The 23,389-nt window shown below is 39.3% G+C and overlaps 1 protein-coding gene across 1 annotated transcript in view; it reads right to left on the bottom strand.

Moving 5' to 3' along the window:
- LOC121959517 (spermatid perinuclear RNA binding protein) overlaps window positions 1–23,389 on the bottom strand; it is a 92,305-nt gene that overhangs the window by 32,024 nt on the left and 36,892 nt on the right. The window contains exon 3 of the mRNA XM_042508862.1: window positions 5,379–5,559. Within this exon, the coding sequence (XP_042364796.1) occupies window positions 5,379–5,381 (3 nt within the window). The 5' untranslated portion in view covers window positions 5,382–5,559. The remainder of the gene's footprint in view (window positions 1–5,378; window positions 5,560–23,389) is intronic.

The following is a 23,389-nucleotide window of genomic DNA, read 5'->3' as shown; positions in this document are numbered from 1 at the left end:
GGTTAGACACGTACCCTGTCAGCGGCAGCTACTTCACTTTAGAAGCAGCAGAATCCAATGACTCTCCTCTCCATCTTCTCTGTCAGTCTCTTCCTGTCTCATCGTGTTTCTCTGTGGCCATCTGCTATAAATTACATGACCCAATGCCAAGGACAAGACTCACTAGAACAATATCAGCTTTGATTGGAGCCTCTAAACCCGTGTCGTTTTTCTTTCCTGCTATAAAATCTATTATTTTTACAGCACCGTTTAGGAGCATTGTACCGTATGTGCGTTTGTGTGTGCTTGCACAGTGTGCCTGAGGTGTTTGTGTGCTCTTATTTTTAATAAGTCATGTGCCTAAAGTGCATAGCGAGTACTTGGATGACAGCACACACAACGAGGTACTGTGAAGAGAGTCAGAGAGATGAGGGAGAGAAGAGGATGACAGAGAAAAGGAGAAGGCCTCCAAAAGTAAACAAACGACCAACGCTGAGAGATCGACAGAAGGAGATGCAGGGAGATAAAAACAAACTGGATTTTAATATTTTTAGCCAGCTGCAGAAACAAACGTTTGTTTGTAGTTGACAACAGAGGCCGAAAGATCCTCGTAGTAAAACTACACTGAAACCCAGAAAAACAAATCAACACCACCCATAAATACCACAAAAAAAACTATTTAGGAAGTGGCGTTTGAGCAGATTTCACACCTCTTTAGCCTAACATGAAACCAAGTAAAGTTAAAGGAGAAAAAAAACCTCAGAAACTTCAAAAACCCATCACAAAATAGGCTGTGAGTGATGGAACAACCAACACACACAAATAAAAAAACTGCGTGCCGTCTCTGTAACATCCAGCAGCCTAGGGGAGATTGCATTAAAAATTCATCCTGTGATTTATCTGCACTCTGCTTGGCAAGCCGGCCCGACACACTCTGCTATCCTGTTTTATTGTGCTCTCTCTCTCTCTCTCTCTCTCTCTCACTCTCACTCTCTCTGCTGTTTTTCAAATTACCACATGCGTGCTGTCACACACACGATAGCAAAGTACACATTCAAATATATATAAAAAATCATCCAACAGCAAAATAACAAATAGGGTGTACATGTCAAGCCGGACCTTTCAACTGTCCTGATAAACATTTGATTAAAACAGACACATTAAAACAGAACTAGAAAAACATCATACAAAACATTATAAAGAACATGCCATCACTTCTGCAAAATTACCAGTCTGTCATGTAGCAAAGAAATGGTGAGCATAAATATTTCACATTTTAAATATCACTAAAACAATTTTTGATCATTGCACTTTAAAAAAAAAACTTACGGTAAGTATTGTCCAGCATCAACAAAAGTTAGCAACAGTGTCCCAGACGCAGGAGGAGCATGCAGCATGAGTTTGTTTTGCTATTCCTTCATTTACAGAGTGGACATGCAGCAGGAAAAGCCAGTGATGCTACTGGTCCCCTGTCTGTGTCAACAGTCACAAAGAGCCTGGCACTAACATGTGTTCCAGTGATTTGAACACAAGTGGACAGCCCAGACACATCACCACTCAAACCTGCACCTGTCAGTCTTCGCCAGCTGACCACTTGTGTGTGGATTTCTGGTGTTAAAGGTGTTAAAGTATATCAGCTAAGTTACCTTTTTAAAAAACATGTAGTGAAGATCTCATCACCGTTTTTCTTTTTCAATATAATGAAGGCGATCACTAAAGCATACAAGTGATACTCTGGACATGCTAAAGTTTTACTTCTATTCCTGGTCGACAGCAACCCTACCCTTGAGAGTGTCCCACCATCTGCAAGCTCGAATTGTCCTGATCCAAAACCGTCATTTCTGGCAGACTTTAAATGGATGCTGAGGTGGAGCAATATGCTCATTACACAAAACAAAAATGGGCATGTGTGAATTGAAGAGATGACACCATCATTTCCCAAACACTATTTTACACGTCAGCACTGATAAAAAAGTAATCTGAGTTTTGATAAATAGAAGCTGTTTAAAAAAATCTCGGTTTAAGTTACTTAAAACTCCATATGTGCGTGAACGAGAGGCCAAAACATCGAGGAAAATATTTGTTTACAAAAATATCAATATATGTGTAGACATGGTCTAAAGTCTGCTGTCATCAATCAAGCTTACAAAGCAGCCTCCCAAAACTACACTACCCAGACTACTCTGCACTACTCTGAAGGAAGAGATTTCTTCATCTACACCCTTTGCCCCCTTTAATGTGCCAGCATGGTTTTACAGGTTTATGGTCTGCTGCCTATTAGAGATTATGACCAGACTGCTAAAAGCAGATGAGCTGGCTTTACAGTGTTCCTCACAATACGATCACAGAACTGAGTACGGCCATGACTGCATGGAGGAAACATCACAATAAAAGAACAAACATAAAATGATGTCATATGGAGGAGCGGGAAAATGTCCTACTGAAATATGTTTCAACAAAGCTTTTAAAACCTCACAGATTTTTATGCTTTCTTTTTAAGACAATTTAGTTACAGTCTGTCTTTTTCTAATTGTACATCAAAGATGCTGTAAAAATTAAAGTATTTTTCAACATATTATATGAAGTGGAACTAAAACCGCAAAACTGTTAAAGCTTTCCGCTTGGCAACGTCTGCAAACTGAGCAGTGAACTGAGAATGACATGTACAAGACACAGACAAAAAAAATCCAAAAAGTTTGTATGGGTGTGTGTGTAGGGAGAAAAATAAAGACGCAGAGAAGCATTGTCGGCCTGTGTATTCATTAAATGCAAAAAGCTCAGAGGAAAGTCGATAAAGAAGCTGTTTGGCGTATTGTGCGGTTTGCGCGGTGACACCCTTGCCAAGGTCACCCACACCAGTATTTGCTGCATCACCATAACTCAAGACTAATCACAGTACACACACACACACACACACACACACACACACACACACTAGTCTCATTACCCTTGGTTATTTATGAGCTCAACCATGTGCCCTCTTCTGCGATGTCCAACCTCAGCACCTTCCGCAACATCTTATTTTCTCTCAATCATTCATTTTCTCCCCTCTCCTCCATTCTCCGCCTTCTCCTACAAACCGCTCTTCCACTCTCTTCCTTTTTTCCACTCATTTTTCCTCCTTCCTCCCCTTGTTCTAGTTTTTAATAATTCATCTTCTGCTCAGCTCCCCCCTCAGGGAAAAGCTCCCACTGTCACAGGCCAGGACCATTAATCAATCCCTCCTCTCTCTCTCTCTCTCTTTCTCCCGCTACCTCTCTCAGCTCTTAACCTCCCTTCTCTCCCCCATTTCTGCTCTCCACACTTCTCTTGCTTTCCATATCCTTTTGCGCTTCTCATCTGTCATGTTTCTGTCCATCACTTATGTTTTTTATGGTCTTATCTGCCCCCACTTGTCATTCTCCTCCTCCGCTGCGCTCTTTGATCTTTTGAGACGCCCTCTCCTTCGCTTAAACAGCGCGCTGCTTCTTTATTGGCATCTTCTTCCTCCCATAGCGTGCCTCTTGTGCTATGAGGTAGGGAACAAACGTCTTGTCTACACTCATTCATTATTTGTGATTGTGCACTGGTAGAGAACTAATGAAAATGTATTATCTAACCCTCTCATTTAACATCAACAAATGAATACAGGCAGGATTTAAAACATTAATTCCATGCATAATTACTAGTGATTTAACTATAGGAATATAAGCATATGGACAAGAACAATCTAGAAAACCTAACATCACGGCCATCAGCGATTAAACTATTTGGGTTTTTTCTTGTTCTCTTCTCTGTCATTGCTCACCCTCTTGGACTGTGAACAGCTGGATTGACCTTCAAATGCCTTTCACTAGCATTTAAACCTCTAAAACCCAAGAAAATTAGTTTTATTTCTTTCAAAAATACAGGAAAAAAAACATAATGAGCAACTTGGTGAGAGATGTCCCGCAAACTGAAAATTAAAAAAAAAACAAAAAAAAAAGGTGACAAGGAAATGAGCTTGGCTTAGCTGAGGAATTACTAGATATGATCAAAAAACGAGGGAAAATGTCCAAAATGTCTCCCAATTACATGTAAAATTATGTTACGGAAAAGAGAAAAATACTAATTTTTAGCACTCTATTGAGTACATTTTTTTGTTTTTTCAACCTTTCTTTTTTGTGCTTTTTATCAGGTAATTTTCTTGTAACTTATCAATTCCTTGCTAATTTGGGGGGCCAGTTGCTTGCCGCCTCTTTCCCCTGATTTTGAAAGAAATCAAGCCAATTTGCCCAGGTCTCACCTTCTCCATCTCTTGTATTCTTCTGTCTTCTCTTTCCCCAATCTCAACATACAGCCTGTAGAGTTCCTCCCCGTCTATGCAAAGCTGTACACTCCTGTCTGCACTGCCTCTCATGAGGAATCTTTCTGTCACACACACACACACACACACACACACACACACACACACACACACACACACACACACACACACTCACACACACTCACACACACTCTGTTGTCATGTCTAGAACATCTTATCAGATTTAACTCGCATACTCTCCGGTCTGGAAAGTGTTTCCTTCTCTCTCTATTGTGGATAATCCACTAGCATCGAAGTCAACACAACCACAACACAGGCATTCAAACACTCACACACACACACACACACACACACACGCACACACGCACACACGCGCGCGCACAAGCTGGTGAAGCAAAACAGCATCCAAACAAGAAACTCAGGCCTTAATAATGTCAAATCTTGACTACTGCTCAGCTCTTGGACAAATGCTATAGAATCCATGATAAATAAATTACAAATGATACAATGAAGAACTGCCCTCAAGTTGTATGTTGTAATCTTTCGACAAATGTGGTTAAAATGCACAGAGCTCTTAAGTGGTTGCTGGTAAAAGACAGATTGCTCTATTCATTACTTGTTTTTATAACAAATATCTGCATTCCAAAACTCCGGACATATTGTATCAGAACTTATCACTCAGTGCAGACAAACATAACTACACTCTGAGACACGCTGCTGGAGGTGACTTCACATTGCCTTAAGCAAAATAAATCAGCATAATAAATACATTATGAAAAGAACCAGTAAAATGCAATTCCAATTATTTAAACAAATTAACAAAACACAGGACCCAATCAGGTTTTAGACAACAGAAATTGGTTGCACTCGTCAAATATGTCAAAGCAGATGTACTTTGACTTATATTATCATTATTTTTTATCTTGTCTTGTTGAAATTATTATTATTATTTTGTTTTTATTGCTACATGTTTTGTTAGGTATGTTAAGCGCTGTATATGTTAAGAATATGTGCTGGACCCCAGGAAGAATAGCAGCAGCTATTCTGTAGCTAATGGGGATCCTAAATAAAACATGAAACATACGGCAGCAGCTACAGACAGAGAGAGTATTACCATGCCTGCAGGAGGAGTGGTTGCACGCTTCCTTCCTTCTGACGCCCCGCTTCTGGAGTTGCTGGGCGTGTGGTGGGGGAGCAGAAGCAAGGTTACCGGTCAGGATGATGCTGTCACGCCGTTTCCGCTCCTCATGTGCTCCTCTGTCACTCTGGCCACTGCTCTACGAGAGGTTATGCTTCTGACAGATGGAGAAACAGATAGAGAGCAGGAGGGGGAGAAAAGGATGGAAGGTTGATCAGTGTTTCGACAACTGCAGGAGGGAGAGTCAGGAGGAAAATGAGATGGTGCTTCTTTTCTTAAAAGGCAAAAAGCAAAGCAAAGGCAGTAGTGGTTTCAACCCCCATCACATGTAACCTGCATCTGTCTAATCCTGCAGAACCCAATTCCACCCATGCCTTCATTTTCAACACCCAATTCTCCTTCTGTCTCTCACACTAACGCACACACACACACGGTTTTCTCAGCAGGGGTGCAATCTCTGTCCTTGAGTAAAAGATCTGACGGAATGGCTGATCGACCCATGTGGAGATAGACATGTGGACACACATACACACACAAGCACACCCACACAGGCCTTCATTCATTTTTCATGAGCTGGCACGGGTCTGAGGGAGGGGGATGTAAAACAAACATGTTCTTGTTTTCATACACTAGGTTACACACTTAAGCCTTACACACCCTCCTCCATTCACACGCATGCACCCACACGCACACACACAGACACACGTATGTGCACACACAGACACACAGACACACACACACACACACACACACACACACACACACACTAGCTGAAAGGCTACATACAGAACCACAAATCAGTAAGGGTAGGAAAAAAATTGATCAATTTAAGTCTCACAATTTTTCTTTTTGATCATTTTTTAAATGCCTGAATAGATAAATAATACAGCTATCCCAGCATAAACACCCAGGAAATCTAAAAATAATATAGACCTGCAACTTACAATTATTTTCATGATCAATGAATCTAAAAATTTGCTTATAGATCAACTAACTAGTTGTTTTGTCTGTTAAATATCTTTTTTTTTTTCCAGAGCCTAACGTGACATCTTTTAATGACTTGTCTTATCCGACCACAAGTAAAAAACCCAAAGATATTCAGTTTACAATTAAAGTTAAACAGTGAATAAATGCAAGTTCTCACTTTGGAAAAGCTGCAATCAGCAAACGTCTGATCAGCAAACATGTGGAACTAGCGCCCAAGTTTTAGTCTATGATAGTTTTAAAATCTGGACATCAGCAAATTGTCCCAGTCCGACAAATGAGTATTTAAATGAGATTTTACTGAGTCAACAGTACAGTACACTGTTTCTACAGTGAGTCCATACCATTGCAATCATCAATGTACACTGACATTTCCCACCACTTTATGGAAGAAGCGATGACAAAATTGTGAAATAAATTATTATATATAACTCATTAGTCCTGTGTACTTCTGCTTCATCCAGTGATGAATGGTAGAGGGACTGAAAAACCTCAGAGTCCGACTCAAAATTATAATGTTTAGTGCTTGTCGAGAGCCCGACCACTGTTCTTCAGAGTGCTCCTTCCAGTACAAATTGTGACAGTAATGGTTCTAACCTTATCTCTTCCTGGCTTTTATTCCTTTCAGTGAACAGAGGTGACAGTAAAATAATAAAATAGATGTAAAGACTCTATAGAACCCAGAATACTGAACAAAACAAATTATCGAATGCCAGTAAACCAACTAATCTTTATGGTTTTCCTTGCCTCTCATAGCAACTTTGTGATTTTCTAAAAAGTAAATTAAATGTTATTTTTGAGCTTCAATGAAGTTACTTGTGACTTCAGCTCATCTTTGGGCTCCGTAGAGAAAACTAAACATCTGGTGCTGCTATGAAAACACGGGCCAGTTTTATCAGTGTGGAGTGAGCTGTGGTGAATAGATACACAACGTTCCTATTCACAACATGAAATGTCAACAGTATCACCACTGACAGTAAACAGACGCATCTGGTCATAGTCAAACCAGAGCAATGACATTTATAGAGCAGTGCATGTGTTCACACCAGCGTGTATGAGCTGATTTCTCAAAGGTCTACCAGCTTTAGAGGTTGCCTGTTCAAGCAGGTGTGTGAAAATGCAGCAGTAATAATTTCATTAATTCTGAACAGTGAAGTTTTTCAAAATACAGAGATCAAAACAAAGCAAAATAGAAGGGCACTCAGACAGTGCACACCTCTGTCAAGGGCAAATTACCTATTTGCAATTTCAACAAAAGTAAAAGATAATTTGTCTATGCTCACAGTGATTTGGATCTGGTCCATTTTTTTTTGTTTTGCCCACACTAGACCCTTCCACCATGTTTTATGAAAGTCACAATTGTATCTGTTCAGTAATCCTGCTATCAAACAACAAAATGAACCAAAATGAATATATGAATATATGATGGAAATAATGGGGCACAGAAGCATAGAAACCGATATTTGGACCCACTTCATTTGTAATGTTGCAAAGAGTGATTCTTTTTTACCTTTACTCAAGTCACTTAAATCTCAATTAAGCACAAAAGTTTTCGTCAACTAGATTTGATATCTATAATAATAAAATAATGATAATATAATAATATTTTTTCTAGTTGTTCCTTGTATAAAATATCAGTTTTTACAGAACACAAGGTGACGTCTTTAAATGTTTTGTCTTGTGTGCTCACAGGTCCAAATCTTAAAAATATTCAAGCTATGGTGAAACACAACAGAATAACAACAGCAAATTCTCACTTTGCAGTAGCTGGAAAAAGCAAATGTCTGTCATTACTGGAAGACTTAAATCAAGTGTCAAAATAATTATAGATAAATCTTCTGTTGATTGCCTAATTGTTTAATCAAAAAAAGAAAAAAAACACCCTTCAATATTAAAACTATGGTGCCAGAGCCTCATTATTTCATTTGAGTTTGATCTCTAAAACCCATCATCTCTGAGAAATTAGATGAAGCAGCCACTGCACTGATATGACAGACATTAATAAGGCAGAATCAAGAAGAAAGTGCACATACATCTATTAAAATCCATCACAGACTGTATCCTGCTGCTGTACCTCGCAGAACTACCACTGGCATCGTCTCAAATGTGTGGAGGATCTCATCACCTTGAGTATACTGTTCATACATCCAGGGCTCTATCTGGATGCTGTCAGGGGACGGAAAAGATAAACACGCACATGACTGTTGGTCTGCTCTGGAGTAGGCCTGCTGGGGGATTAAACTGTGGTGAAGCTGCAGCCTCTCAGTGAAAACTCAGTGGGAGCAGGAGAACAAGAGAAGAGCGAGATAGAGAGGCAGTGAGCAGTTAGAGAAAAGACGGATAAAAACGAAGAGAATTGTTACTGTGCATGAGCAGGAGCAACTAAAGCGGGCAAAAGAGGCAAAGAGCGAAACTATAAGGAGGATACAAAGTGGTGTAAGGGGACAGAGGGGAATCGGATAAACAACGTCTGATATTGAGCTGGCCCCTCGGGCGAACAGACTCCACCAGAGGCTGCTCCTCATTTTCTCTCCAGGTCTCCCTCTATCCGCTGGCTGCTGGCCTGCCACAATGGCAATTACCTCCTCAACACACCTGGCAGTGACAGTGTCTGTGTCTATGCACTTGTGTTTCGCCAGTTACCTTACAGCCAGTGCTCTGTGCCTGAGGGGGGTAAGCTCTCTTCCAACACGGCTTGGCCACTTAGGACTGTATGCACATGATTATAGCGCGCACACACACAGACACAGACACAGATGCAAACACCCTGCCAAGAAGCATAATAACAACGTGCCAGCCCCCATTCGATTCTCATTATCAGAGCAATTCAGAGATAAACAAAAACACCAATCCCCTGTCTTTGTTTCTCTCTCATGGCACTTTCCTTCTCATTTTCCTTTAATTAAAATCATGTGTACACGAATGAAAATACACTGCACATAAAAAATGTAACAGAACAAAAATAGAATGCTGTTTGAATCAAAGCTTTAATGATGCCCTGGATCTCCACAACAACAATACGTGGCCGACAGTATGCCCACCCTCCTCTGGCTCCCATTGGGACAGAGGGCGACTGAGGGGACTGTGCTACATGCATGGCCGCGTGTCGCCTGTACGAACTGGGGCTGCCTGCTTGGTAATAAATCCTCTTGTGGCTTTGTGTTTCTTGGGCTCACACTAACCAATTATTACATTTCTCCACCTCTCCTTTTGTACGCAACCCACCAGTAACCATTCTCCATTTTCCTCTTCTTCTCTCTTATTCGCACTGTCCTGGTAGGTCATTAATGTGTGATTTTGTGTTTTTCTCTAGAGAAGGAGAGGAGAATGAGGGGGAAAACTGGCAGAGGCCCTGCCTCATTAACACCGGGGGTGGCACATTAGCATGTGCGCGCCCATGCACGCATGCACACACACACACATCATCACCTCAATTTGGTTCCATAGTTATTGAATATATTTCTTCTATGGTTTAAAGGGAAAACACACACTCACACACACACACACACCTGTGTTGTGTCCTTCCAGCGCCAAGAGTTGCTGATAGCATCCCGTTTTCCCTACAGAGATAAAAGGAATCAGGCAGAGGATAAAGAGCGAGGGATGGGAAGTGATTGAAAGATGGAGGAGAGATAGCAGAGCTGGGGAATTTGCTGAGATGGCTCTGAGCAGCAATTTACACCTTTCTCATCTGATAACCATCAAATAAGATGAGCGGTGGAAAGAGACAGAGTGAAGGGAGACAGAGGATTGACAAAAGCCAGAGTCTGCTAATTAGTGTTGGAGGAGCTTATTTTCACAATGTGTTCCCTTTTACAGTTTTGATTATCTGCTTAATATTGTAATCAGATTATCAGCCGTTAGTCTTTAAAATATTTTAGACAAATGTTTAATAATTACAGCACAGTTTAGTGTTTCATCTACCAGCCACGGTGCCAGCAGGATACCAAAATTCAAGACACGCTGTCATTATTTCGCCGCTGAAAGGACCTCCACTAATTACACGCCAGAATAGCTGGAGGATGGATCTAACATTACAGCCACAACCAAAATGTGCTGGCACTTCATAAAATTATGAATTCCAAAACACCAAATTAGTATTTTTTCTCTGTTAGGGTGTTTTAGTGAACCCCTAAACGAATGATCTACTGTAAAAACCATCTGTAGTGTGATTATAAACAAGAAAGCCTTTGGCCCCGTCCTGGGAAAAAGTTTACTGCCCCAGTTTTTTGGAATTAGATCTCATCTAACACAAAAAGGTGAGTCCAGTGATTTACTTTTTTCAAGCGTGCATCAACCTATGTATATTACTCCCACCTTGCTATAGTTGGTCTGTACAGCACATAGACACACACACACACACACACACACACACACACACACACACAGTAATATGCATTTACAGCTGCAGAGAATTATTAAGAATTATTTTTATTTTTATTCTGTAGATTGTTTTTTGATTTACTGTATAGCATATCAATGTCTTTAGAATATGGACTTCACAATTTCACCAGTGCCCAAGGTGATGTTTTTGAATTTCCAGTCACCAGAAGAAAATATTGGCATTGTAAGTTTCTGCAACACATACTATGTTACATAAATATCATATCAACACTTCCAAAGTGCCATAGTTCATGTATATGAGCTGATGTCTCATCAAGTGAGAGGAGGAGGGAATGGTGGATGGTGTACCACCGAAGCAAGAAGGCTACCAAGCAGCAGACAATAGAGGACCGCTGTTCGAAACCATCCATGGTTTATAACAATAGTTGATTAAATTTCCAGCGGTGTTTGTGTTGACAACTAAGGGGTATATCTTTAAGGCGACGCTGGCATATGTCCAGCCCTAATTGCTGACAAAAACCAGATTTTTTAAGCCAAAACACTTTCTTTTACGGGCCCTAACCATTTTTTTTTTGTACCTAAACCTAACCATACATTAGCCACAATGTTGTCATGAAAAAAATCTGAAATGTATAGTTTTAATATATTCTCTATGTATAAAACTAACAAATATAACATATCTGTGGTTTGCAGAGACATACATTTCCGACTTTTATTTTGGCAATCTGTTTCTGTTTGCAGCTTCCAGAGTGCAAAACTACTAAGTTAGCGTGTGGGATTTAGTGGCATCAAGCGACCTGCTCCATATAGATATAAACATTTCATTATTAGGTAAAAAAAACCACAACAACTCTTATCATGTTTTTCTTCTCTTTCTGAACCAATACACTTTGATGCAGCAGACCTCTATGAAGCTAAACTTGAACAGGTGTAAATATGGGTAATATTTCTGGCAGTAAAGTCTGGGTGTTATTCTTAAGTTATTTCAGAGCATTACTGTTGATTTTTCCCCTGCAAAGGTATTTTTGCTCTCCTGAATAGTTTTCTCACCAATGCTATTTCTGATCCATCATATTTAAACATTCATCATACACCTGAAAGGCTGTTTCAGAGTGTGAGCAGCCTCTATGTTATATTAGTACTGACTTGTGTGTGGTTGGCTCGGGGGGCTACTGGTGCCATAATGTTTGCATCTGGGAAAACATCTGCAAAAGTGTGTGGTAATGAGCTGGACAAACACCCAGACCAGCAAACACAAATAATGAAACTCATAGGAGGCGGAGGCAGTGCACAATAAACAGAATGGATGCAGAATCACGTTCCCATACACCTCTCTAACCACCTCTGTTGTGAAGAAGCATGCATTGTGTAAAAATGTGCTGGCTGGTGCCTGTTGGCCCGTCTGTGCTGGAATGAGACAGCAGGACAGAGACAGATGGAGAGACAACCAATAAGAAACATAATGTTACAGGAAGGTAAGGGCAGAGATATAGATTGGAAAATACAGAAGTTCAATTTTGACTGCAGAACAGATGGTATAGAAAAGCTCACATGTTCAAAGGAGAGTGTAAGAAGGGTTAAGTCTCTGTTCTTATATGAAAATGTAAAAAAATGCATGACTTTGGATGAAAATATTATCTACAAACTGTATTTCTTTCCATGTCTGTTTCTCAAATAAACTATGTTATTCAAGTCCTTTATCTCTTCCAACCATCTCATTTCCTCATCAGTTTCCTTATTTCCATTCTTTTTTTCTTTAGCTCCTTATAGTGCTGCAAACACAGCTGTTTAATAGATTAGACTGCAATTATGCTGCCTAAAATAGAAGAAACTATGATTTGACTGAAATCTGGGCTAGAAAACCCAGGGCTCAGGGTTTTTCTTTTGTTGCCACGAGAGTAACTGTGCGCAAATAAAATGTCTCATAGTTTTTTCTCAGAGTAGGACCTTTGACTTTTAAAACACATTAAGGGTTGCTACCATTCACACATGGAAAGAAACAAAGACTGCCTGCCAAACAAAAAAATCACCAAGGCATAATGGCAATGGCAACTATTACAAGCACTACAAACTAAGGATCTTGAGTACCTAATTTGTACGCCACTATTCATTCTATGTAACTGCTACTTGTGAGCATATCTTTTCTATATATTTTTGTACTATTCAAAATGGGTAAAACTTTAGTTCATTGTAAAGCTGCATGCACTGTATTGCATTGATCACTATGATTAACTGTCAGTGTAACTCACTGAAAATGTGACACTAAATATTGCAGTTCTATGCAGCCTTAGGTTATGAGGGCTTTTCCTTTCCATAATCAACTACTTCCCTTTCCAGAAATAAACAATGATTTCTTCCTCAGATAAGAACCTAAGTTACTTTCCAGATAACAGAAAATTCCACATTTACATACTTTTCAAGAATTAAGGAAGTATTTCCTTCACAGATAAGAAGACATGTCAAAAAGAAGAAAAACACAACAACAGTAGTTACAGTGTGAAAGTGGCCAGCCTATCAGGAGCTGGACTGGGATTTGTAGTCCAATGAAAGTGTAAAATTTGAAAAACTGAAGACAAATAGAGGAGGGCAACCTTTTGGTTAGATACACTGTTCTCCTTATGGTTTTAGGGCTAGAGGCAAAGGTTGGACACTCTGACCCTGACTGTTCTTGTACCATGTGGTGTGGAGCCCATTTATACATAACTGAAGGGTTGAAGGGTCCAATGGCACTACTGTGGAAGATGCAGTCAGCATGCCCTGTAGCCAAAGGAAGAGGCTGTATTTCACGGAGAGTTGAGAGACATGTCCATAAACTGCTTCCTGACTGAATATAAGGTTGCCTTTGCTACTGTGAGGCTCTACTGGTTCACATAGCAGAAGAGGCTGTGCTTGATTGCTCGCTCCTGAATGGTGGAAATAATCAACCAGTCATCAAAATATGAGAGGAATGCCAGGCCAGCAGTGATGACAGCGTGACTACCAAACACCTCATAAATATTAGAGGGGCTTGGGAGATCTACTGTCCTCAAATGGAGGGTGTATGTGTAAATGTACACATGCCATTTAAGGTGACAGAAACAATCCAGTCCCTGTGAGCACAGGCATACACACATATTTGAAAGTAGCATCAGGGTGTGCAAAAGTTTTAAAAACTACTTTAGCCCTCTTATGTCAAGGATGAGTTGACAAATACCTGGAACTGAAGTGATGAGATTAACCATGATTGTTTGTAAGACAGCAGGATGGAAAAACAATAACTTCTCACAACCTCGGATTGATGAGACCTGAGGGGCAAATTCTTGGGTTATGACCTACTAGCAATAGCAATAAACAAGCAAGCAATGCTAATTTGGCAGTAGATTGCAAGGAACATTGAGTGGTCCACTAGTGAGAGGCTCCTTTAAAGAAATACTTCACCCCCTAAATGACCATTTTGTATATTGTTTACTTACTCCATGTACTGTATTTTAAATTCCTGAAGAAAAGTTTTCCACACTTATGTTCACAGTGAATGAAGAATACAAAAAATGAGAAAATTCTTGATGATTTGAAGTCATTGACAACCACACTTAACAACAGCAAAACTATATCAAAATAGCTGTTTAAAGCTCTTACACAACTTGTGAAGTACAACACAAGCCTCATTTATCCAGCTGTATGCTCAGTACTTCCCACACAGCCCTTTGCAATAGGGAACCACACTACAAGTAAAATTTATCTATGCTCTCTTCAAAGCCAGACTCCATTGACAAAAACAATCATACTTTGCTGAACAAGGTGGCTGCTGGACTAACACTGCCTTACTGTTAGTTGGTTTATTATTTTTTGACTTTGGTGTTTTAAAGGGTTAGTTTGAAATCTGCAAAGTCACAAAACAACTCAGTAAACTATCTGACTGAGGCAGGGTCAGTATAGCAGCTCCTGTTTTCAGCTACAGAAAATTAATGTTTTTGTCATGGGAGTCTGGCTTTAAAAGACAGCATCGATAAGTTTTGCTTTTAGTTTAGATCCCTGTCGGAAAGGGGCTGTCTGTTTGAGTAGTACTGAGCATACAAATGGATAAATGAGACTTGGATTATACTGGACAAGTTGTGAGAGAGTTTATTAATTGATTTGACATAGTTTTGCTGTTGCAGTTTCCTATGAATTCAATTCATCAAGAATTTTGGACTCTTCATTCACTGGAGGCTTGCAAAAAAACGTTTTCTTCACAAATTCAAGGTAACACTGGGTACATTATTGATATGTTAATGGTAGTTTGGGTGGTGAAGTATGCCTTTAATACAAATGTGAAGAAAGAGTTAGAAGTACGAGAAAGCCACTACTTTGTACACTGTCTGACAGATCTTTAGACTGTACTTAAAAGCTAAAAAAAATGCTAAAAGAATACTCTTTTTACACATAATTCTTGTTCCTGTACACAAAAATTGTGTACAGGAACAAGTTTTCATCTGTATAAAATGCATGCACATGAGCTGCAATAAATTAATACCACTCAAAGGTATGAGCGTTCATGCACCACACCCTATATAGAGGAGACATGATCAGGAGAAAGTGACATGCCGTACAGTAGATATTGTCTGCATTATGTCTCATTAATGCAGAACTATGCAGCAAGCTCGACACATGCTGAAAGGATATTAGAACAAAGGACACCAGGGACATGGTGTCAGGTATGTACTGCATGTGCGTAATGGTGATGGCAGGGAGGTGTGCTGTTGTCTTTCCTCATTCCTGTTAATTCTTATTTGCATCTTTTTCAAAGCCAAAAAACATGTAGATCGAAATGTATAGAGTTTATATTCTATTATTGCAGTTTTTGTCAACTTCGTTAATGTCCCAGTTTCCCTCTCCTTTTCTCTGATTAGCTCCTCCTTTAGTGACTTATGTATTGTTTTTCGATTTTTGTTTTCTTTGTCTTCTCCTCTATAACACTGCAACTGTTGATCACTTGGCACAGAGAGTAATTAACAGGTGTGGTAATGGGCAGAACAACTACACTGTCAGGAATTGGCTGATTAAAACATCACACGTTCATTTCAAACTAATACTCTTGATTTCTTAGAACAAGGAGACCTGCTGGTTCTTATTCCAGCCATTCAATCAAGAACTGTTTCAAGGGGAGTAGAAATTAATTTTTTTACTAAACAATATAGTTGTTGTACTATACAAATACATTCATTCTGTGTCTTTTTTGTGTCATGAAGTGGTGGACCAGACTTCTGCTATTGATATGTGTTTCATTTATTCATATGTTCGCAGAACATGGGATAACAGTCCGATTTTAATGACCACGTATTCTGAAGACAAATGCCAAATAGAGATGGAAAGATCTGTCTCACGAATTAGTGAGCATGATTCTCCTCACTATCACAGTGGTCCACGCACTGACTCCACTGAACACACACGCACAAAAGCAATTACTTCTCCTACTGACTACCATACTGATTTCCCCGCTGATCTCAACTTATGCACCTGGTCTATTCCAATTTATCTTAGCCCTCCTACTTCTCTTTTGTTTTCTCGCAGTGGTATTAACAAGTTGCTCAGTCTTAAAGTCTCAGAGTGACTGGGATTACATTCAATTTTGTCAATTATCAAGACTCCATTTTGTTTGTCATCCTTATCGTGTTGTCCTTGTTGTGATGTGATAATGACAAAAGCCCTTCAGGTTTTTATTGTATTTACAAAACTTTAACAGAAAAAAAGGGTTTTTTTGCAACAATGTTTTACTTTAAATGTGGAGTCGGTCAATCTGTCAGGTGCAGTAGGTCATTCTGTTAGGTACAAAAATCTATTAGAATTAACTACTTCCTGTGTAAATGTATTTAAATGTGGTGTAGGTCACTCTGTCAGCTACAAATATCTATCAGAGTGGGCTGCTTCCTGTGTAAATGTAGATAAATGTGACGTAGATCATTCCGTCAGGTACAAATTTCTTTCAGAGAGTACTGTGGTGTAGGTCATTCTGTCAGGGTCAGTAAGTCATTTCGTTAGGTACAAAAATCTATTAGAATAGATTACTTCCTATATAAATGTCGTTGAAATAAATGCTCAATGTGATGACTCAACACTAACAGTGTTCAGCAGTTCAGTTGCTATTACCTCTAACTGCGTCTTTGCTTCTTTTGAAATCCTACAAACAAGAAGTGCGTCACAAAAGGCCCAAACAAGAACACTAGATACATATTATATACATATGTATGTACGGAACACAGCCTTTAAACTGGCTAGTGAGGATGAATGACCATGTTTTGGTTTATTGATTAAAAATGGTGCTCTAATCCACAATATTAGCAGGACAAGGTTAGGTCAAGTTTTGTTGAACCCAGTCATTGATTTCTGTGCCACTGATGAGCTCCTTTTGGTAAGCATTTTCATGTTTGTCTTCTCTATATTTGTAGGCTTTCCTGGGATTCCGTCATCAAATATCACTCGTAAACATAGCTTACAAAACTATGTGTCCACTGCTTGCCTTGAAGAAAGACACTCTTGTTTCCCTGCATATGTTTTTTTGAGTACTACACTGTGGTTCTGTCTTGACTGGGTCCAGGTGCAGGCCAGGGGAGGTCAGAGCGCAGAGTATTGATGAGATGGCAAAAAGCAAGGAATCGCTGATGTAGCTTCTCAGAAGGAAATAGATAACATTGACAGGGGAGTGTAACTCCCCCGGTCGATTATTAAGATGGAGAAAATCTGTATGTGTGTGCAGTTTCTGCTGATGAGAGATTCTATCTATCTATCTATCTATCTATCTATCTATCTATCTGTCTGTCTGTCTTAGTGGTCATTAGGGATGGGCATTTTAAGTAAGTTACATATTCAAGTATTCACACTTCACTATTAGAGAGTACTGGAGAACAAGAAAAAATATAGAGAGAATATATGTAGAGAATATCTACCGCGTGATAATATGACGTAACAAAGGCTGCACTGCGAATTAATTTAATTTCTTTTTTTTTTTTTTTTTACCTCTACACATCACTCCAATATCCTCTTCACAATTCAGCCTGTATTACCCTTTTCCCACCAAAATAAGCATGTATGCAGGTGTTTTTAAATGCGGGACAACCACTAAAAATAAACAACAGACTCCTTTCCCACTGCCAGTAAATTAGAGACGTGTACACTGCAGTCAAGTATGCCTTTCTGTCTTTTCTACAGATGTGTCACAGTCAACGTCACAGATAGGCCACAAAACATGTTAATAAACAAGTTAATAAGCACTAGAAATCAGCACGGAGGCAAGTGACAATGTTACAGTGGTTACTTCTTTTTTATATCTTTTACTTATTCTGGCTGTCTCTCAGATGCGATGCTGGTTTTGGATCACTGCTTGAGCCCTGCTTGGGCAGATACAACAGTATTTTGTGGTGGTCTGCATCTCACCAGTAAAGGGGCTAAAATTAGCGCACCCGCCCGGGTGTTGTATTTAAATCACTGCCAATGGAAGCCAATTGGAGCTGGAGCTGATAAATACCTGCGACTACAGCAGAGTCATTTGTCCTGGGTGTGAAAGCCGATTTCAACCTTTCCCATTAAAAATAAAAGCCATATGTTAGTTGGTGTCAGTGGGTTTTGTTTGTCCATCTATTTATAAGGAACTGTAATTTTCAGATTCCAATGCTCAAATTAAATAATTATAAAGTAATCAAGTACTTGCAAAAATAGAACCCCCCCCCCAAAACAATAGGGATTAGCTACAGTTTGATATTTTAACATTGCATATCTTGCACTGTATAGTCATTTAGATTAATTTGTCAAAATACTCTCATTTTACTAGATTTTGCTATATGGGTCTGTGCAGATACTCAAGAATACCAGTTACATCACTGCATCCCATCCAAAATATAAACTTATACCATTGATAAGGATCAGTTTATAAAGATATTTAATATAAATGTATATGTTATTTTATCAACAAAAAACAAGTAGGGCTTCACAATGTGCCAAAAATAAATCATATCACAATTATTTTTGATAGATGCAATATAAGTCACAATTTTAGTAGGAATGGAAAATGGTATTTTTTACATTTCATTTTCACTGTAAAAATACAAAAAAAAAAATGATGTGATTTCTGCTAAGGTCTATACCAAACAAGCATGTTCCTTTATGTCTGTAATATAATTTGTAGGCCGGGGCATCTCTGTAGCAGCTCTAAAAAAAAAGGGGGGATTACTCTATACACTGAATGAATACTGAAGTCCAAATTGAGTAATTGGGTACTCATGCCCAACCCTACTATCTATCAATCTGCCTGTCATCTCTGGGGGTTACCTTACTTTTAACTGAAAACTGAACTGCCACATACACACACACACAATTGAATACTGTCCTGCGTCAGCGTGGGGAATAAATAGACTATCACTATGCCAGAACTGAAGCATGCTGTAACTGTGTGTGTGTCTGTGTGTGTCTGTGAGCACTGGTAGGCTCCTGCTGCAGCAGGAACAGATGGTCCTGCCAGGGCTCTGCCGAGCCTCCACAGTCCATGGTCTGTGGGAAGACTTGTGAATGTGCATACAGTGTGTGTGAGTGTGTGTGTGTGTGCGCTCGCGTGTGTGCGCATGTGTGTGGGCATGTGTGTGCGCGTGTGTGTGCGCGTGTGTGTGCTGCTGATTTCCTTGTCTGTTTGTTTTTTAAATTAAAAATCTACCGCACCGCTGTAACATTACCTACATTGCATACTACCATACAGACACACTGACACTGATTGTTGCTGTGTAAGTGATACCCTAGTGGTCTTTGGCCTAGTTGTCTGTTCCATTGACACTTAGCAGCTTAATCCTGCTTGAAAGGCTCTTCACCGCTAAGCTCATGTTTGCCAACACATGGAGCTGTCACGCCCCCAACCCTTTGTGTGTGTGTTTGTCCAAACAGGCCCGTGAATATATAAGTAGTTATGAACACTGATCACATTAACGCCAGCTGTCAAATTTAAGTAAAAAGTGAAAGAAGTGTGGGTTTCTGAAAAACCTACAGAAACTAATAATAAATAAATAGCAAACAAAAAGTGTTATCGACACACAGCAAATTATCTATTCATTGAATGATGGACTCATTAATAGATTGTGATGCAAAGATATGTAGGTGAAAATACGTTAGGGGGTAGCGAGGGGAAATATAGAAGAAAAAATAGTAAATATCGACACTTTGAAGCTAGATTGAGTGTAGCTTTTCCTTTAAATCTCAAATTTGGTCTAGCTGTATTACGTGTAACATCAAGAAGAAAAAAAAAACAATTTTGATATGCTCTATTAAAACAATGACTTTCAAATCTGAGGATTGTTTAAAGCCAATACAGCAGATCACAAAATATCAAAACAGTTATCTAAAATTATTTGGAGAGAACTGTCAGAAGTTTTTGTCTATGTAATGTTGTTAAAACATGAGCTGTGAGTGTATGAGGACAGCTAGGGTTGTCCAGATGTGAAGTAATTCCCTAATGGGCTTCAACACCACAACACACACTGGCAGGCAGGCTAACAAACAAACACACACACACACACACACACACACACACACACACACACACACACACACACACACACACACACACAGCGGTGCCTAATATGTCAGTGCTGTGTCCATTCTCTTTTTCTCTCGTTCTGTCCATTTTCATTTATAAACACAGTAGTGTGGCGGGTGGTGACAGATGAGCAGATCAGCGCGATGTATTACGAAAGCCAAATCCCATTGAAGGATCAAGTATTTTAAAGAAATTAATTTCACAGGATGGACTCAGAATGACTTAGATTTCTGGCATTAATAAACATAGAACAACTTCAGTGACTTGGAAGAGCACATGCTGTCATTCTGTCTCTTCCTGTTTGTCAGTGTGTTTTCTAGTTTTCACTCTCTTTAGCTGTTGCCTCGCCTGCCTGCCTCTCTGTTCTCTGATCAAACAGCAGAGAAAATCTCTTGAATGCAGATTGCTTCCCTCCTTCAGCTGAAATGACTGAATTCATGGACTTTGCCAAGTATCGATTTCAGGCAAATTTTAGCAGAAAAAGTTATTTTTCTGCACTCATCTATTATTTCAGTTACAGCTCACTAGTAATAGAAAAAAAAAAACATTTGCATGAATTCCCAAGTAAACTGTGGTGTCGGTTACTGTGCACTTTAACTCACAGATACACAAGGTAAACAAGATTGTGTACTCATTTTGTCTTATAGTCGTATTCATAAAATGTGTGCTACATTAGGCAGCTTCATTTTCACTCCGAGCCCCCTCTACTTCTTCATCTGGGCAGCTGTAGCAGGAGCTGATCAGTGACTCCATTCATTCCAGGTCAATTTGGGCAGTGTGCTCGATATGGCCGTTTCATTACACACTTCCTTCCTGTCTGTCTCTGCAGCTCAGGGGAGAAGACGGAGGGACCGAGGGGGAGAAAGGAAGGAACAGTAGGAGAGAGAGTGAGAGTAAGAGCAAGATTGCAGGGTGAAAAAAGTATAAGGGAGGTTTGGAACAAGGAGAAGGAAAAGGCTAAAATGAAGAGAAGGAGGGAGAGAGAAAAAATGTACAGTATATGGTGAGGAAAGGAGATAAGTGGAGGGTGAGAGATTAAGAAGATATGAATCAGGATGACATAAAGGAGGGAGAGACGGCGAAAAGGGTTGAATGACAGGATGTGTCTGATTTAGATAAGAATAATGGAGCCATACAGTAAGACGTGCGAGGCTGAAGAAAGAGCGCAGGATTGAAGAAAAGAGACAGCAAGGGAAGAATAGAAAGAAAGAAGAAAAAAAGTGGGAAACTGAGAGGAGGATGCATGCAGAAAGGTGGAGACAGGAAGGAAGGAAGCAGAGGCAGGGTGATGACAGAACAAGGGATAGATTGTCGAGAGAAAAAGAGGGTAAGAATAGGAAAGAGGGATGGAGAGAAGTGAAGGAGACAAGAAGACCCTGAGGAGCTGTGGCTGAAATGATTCATATCAACTGTCTTTTTCACACTTTATAACAAAATGTTTTATATTAATATTAAAACGAATATTACCTAGCCACAGGAACAGGACTTGTCATTAATAATTAACAATTAATTATCATGATTTTATAAAAATGTATTTCCTGCACTTTTAAATCTCAAATCTGTCTTTTTAGATTTTGTATTGCCCAAGGCTACTACCATGAAAACCACAGATTACGATTAACAGATTAAGGATAATTCCAAACACTTTAAAGGAATAGTATAAGATCTAGGTGGATTTAGTGGCTTCTAGCAGCAGGGATTGTAGGTTTCAATGAGCTAAAAGTCAAATTCCCTCAGTGCTTATTGTTCGGGAGGTTTAAATTGGGGGTTGAATTATCTGCAGAGGTCTATTCCTCTTTAAAACCAACAGACCAGGTGATTAAAACCAGTAAAAACCTAGAATAAAGTAGTTAACTGTAAAAATAAAAATAAATCTGTGTTTTTCAGAATCTCTTGACGCAGAGGGATTGCTAACTGATGAAAGGCTGATGCAAAAAGTGGCCCTATATGGGGCCAGTATTTGGTTTGTCTGTTATGAGCTACTGTAGAAACATGGCAGTACAACATGTTCAGAGAGGACTCTGAAGAGGCACTAGAACATGAACAAGTCTTAGATCTCGTGAACTGTGGAGTGTGCAGTGAACAGGAGTTTCTGCATGTATCCAATCCACCAGCCAGCACATGTTTCAGTGACAGTTCACGTCTATTTACCACAGACTTCTCCCACTAAAAGGGTGCAACTGACCAGCACAAGCTGGTGGCAAGATGAGGAAACAAAATAAAAATGTAAAGTTTGTATGTATTATATTGATGCAATATCGACACTGTTGACATATGACACCTTTTATGTTTTTCTCAGAGAGTTATGTATTCTTGTGGGCATGTAAGGAATTGATAACAAGTTATATTTCTTCAAGAAAGTTTAGCGTAACATTTTCCAGAAGAAGCAAGATGGGAACTAATCTTAGAAGGAATCTAGTTGTAGTGCTGAAAATAGTGACCCTGCATGATCCCGTTTTTGCAAAAAATCTTCTACCTAGTGTAAAAAAAAACCGTGAGAGGGTAATAACCTTTTGTCTTTAAACAGTCTTTTAGTTTAGTTTAGTTTGATATAGACAACACAGTAGCATTACAATATGCAAAAGAACCAGATGCACTGTGTTCAGTGTTTGTAGCGAAACGCTAACTTGCAACGCCTGTCAACAGGAGGTGTATTTAAAAAATTAAAATATTAATAAGGAAAGATAAGCAAGTAAATGCACAAAAGAAACATTAGCATATCCATAAACAAAATAAATATATCCACAAATACACCTGCTAATACACATCCACAAATAAACACACAAAAATCTTCTCGTGTATGATAGGCATAAGAAGCAGGTTTAAAAAAATCTGTATATCAGAAGATCCATTCAAAAACACCACATAAACCCACATGGCCACACACACATATGTGTGACAGCACCCTTCTGTATCTGAGGTCTGACAGCTCACACTGTTTATCAGCACAACGCTCCAGATTCTTATGAGATGATTCTTCCTCCTCACTTCCTTCTTTTTCAGTACTAGTTCTCCCACAGCTTCTTTTGTGCGATTGTTTGTCCAAAGGTCAAACTGTAACAGTCACTGTCACTAACAAGCAAGACAGCAAGCAGTTAAGAAATGGTTGGAAACAGAGAATAAGATC

This window comes from Plectropomus leopardus, chromosome 20, assembly GCF_008729295.1.
Source record: "Plectropomus leopardus isolate mb chromosome 20, YSFRI_Pleo_2.0, whole genome shotgun sequence".
NCBI classification, from domain to species: Eukaryota; Metazoa; Chordata; class Actinopteri; order Perciformes; family Serranidae; genus Plectropomus; species Plectropomus leopardus.
Note: the sequence above shows the minus strand (reverse complement) of the source record. Positions and strands in the feature narration are given on the sequence as shown.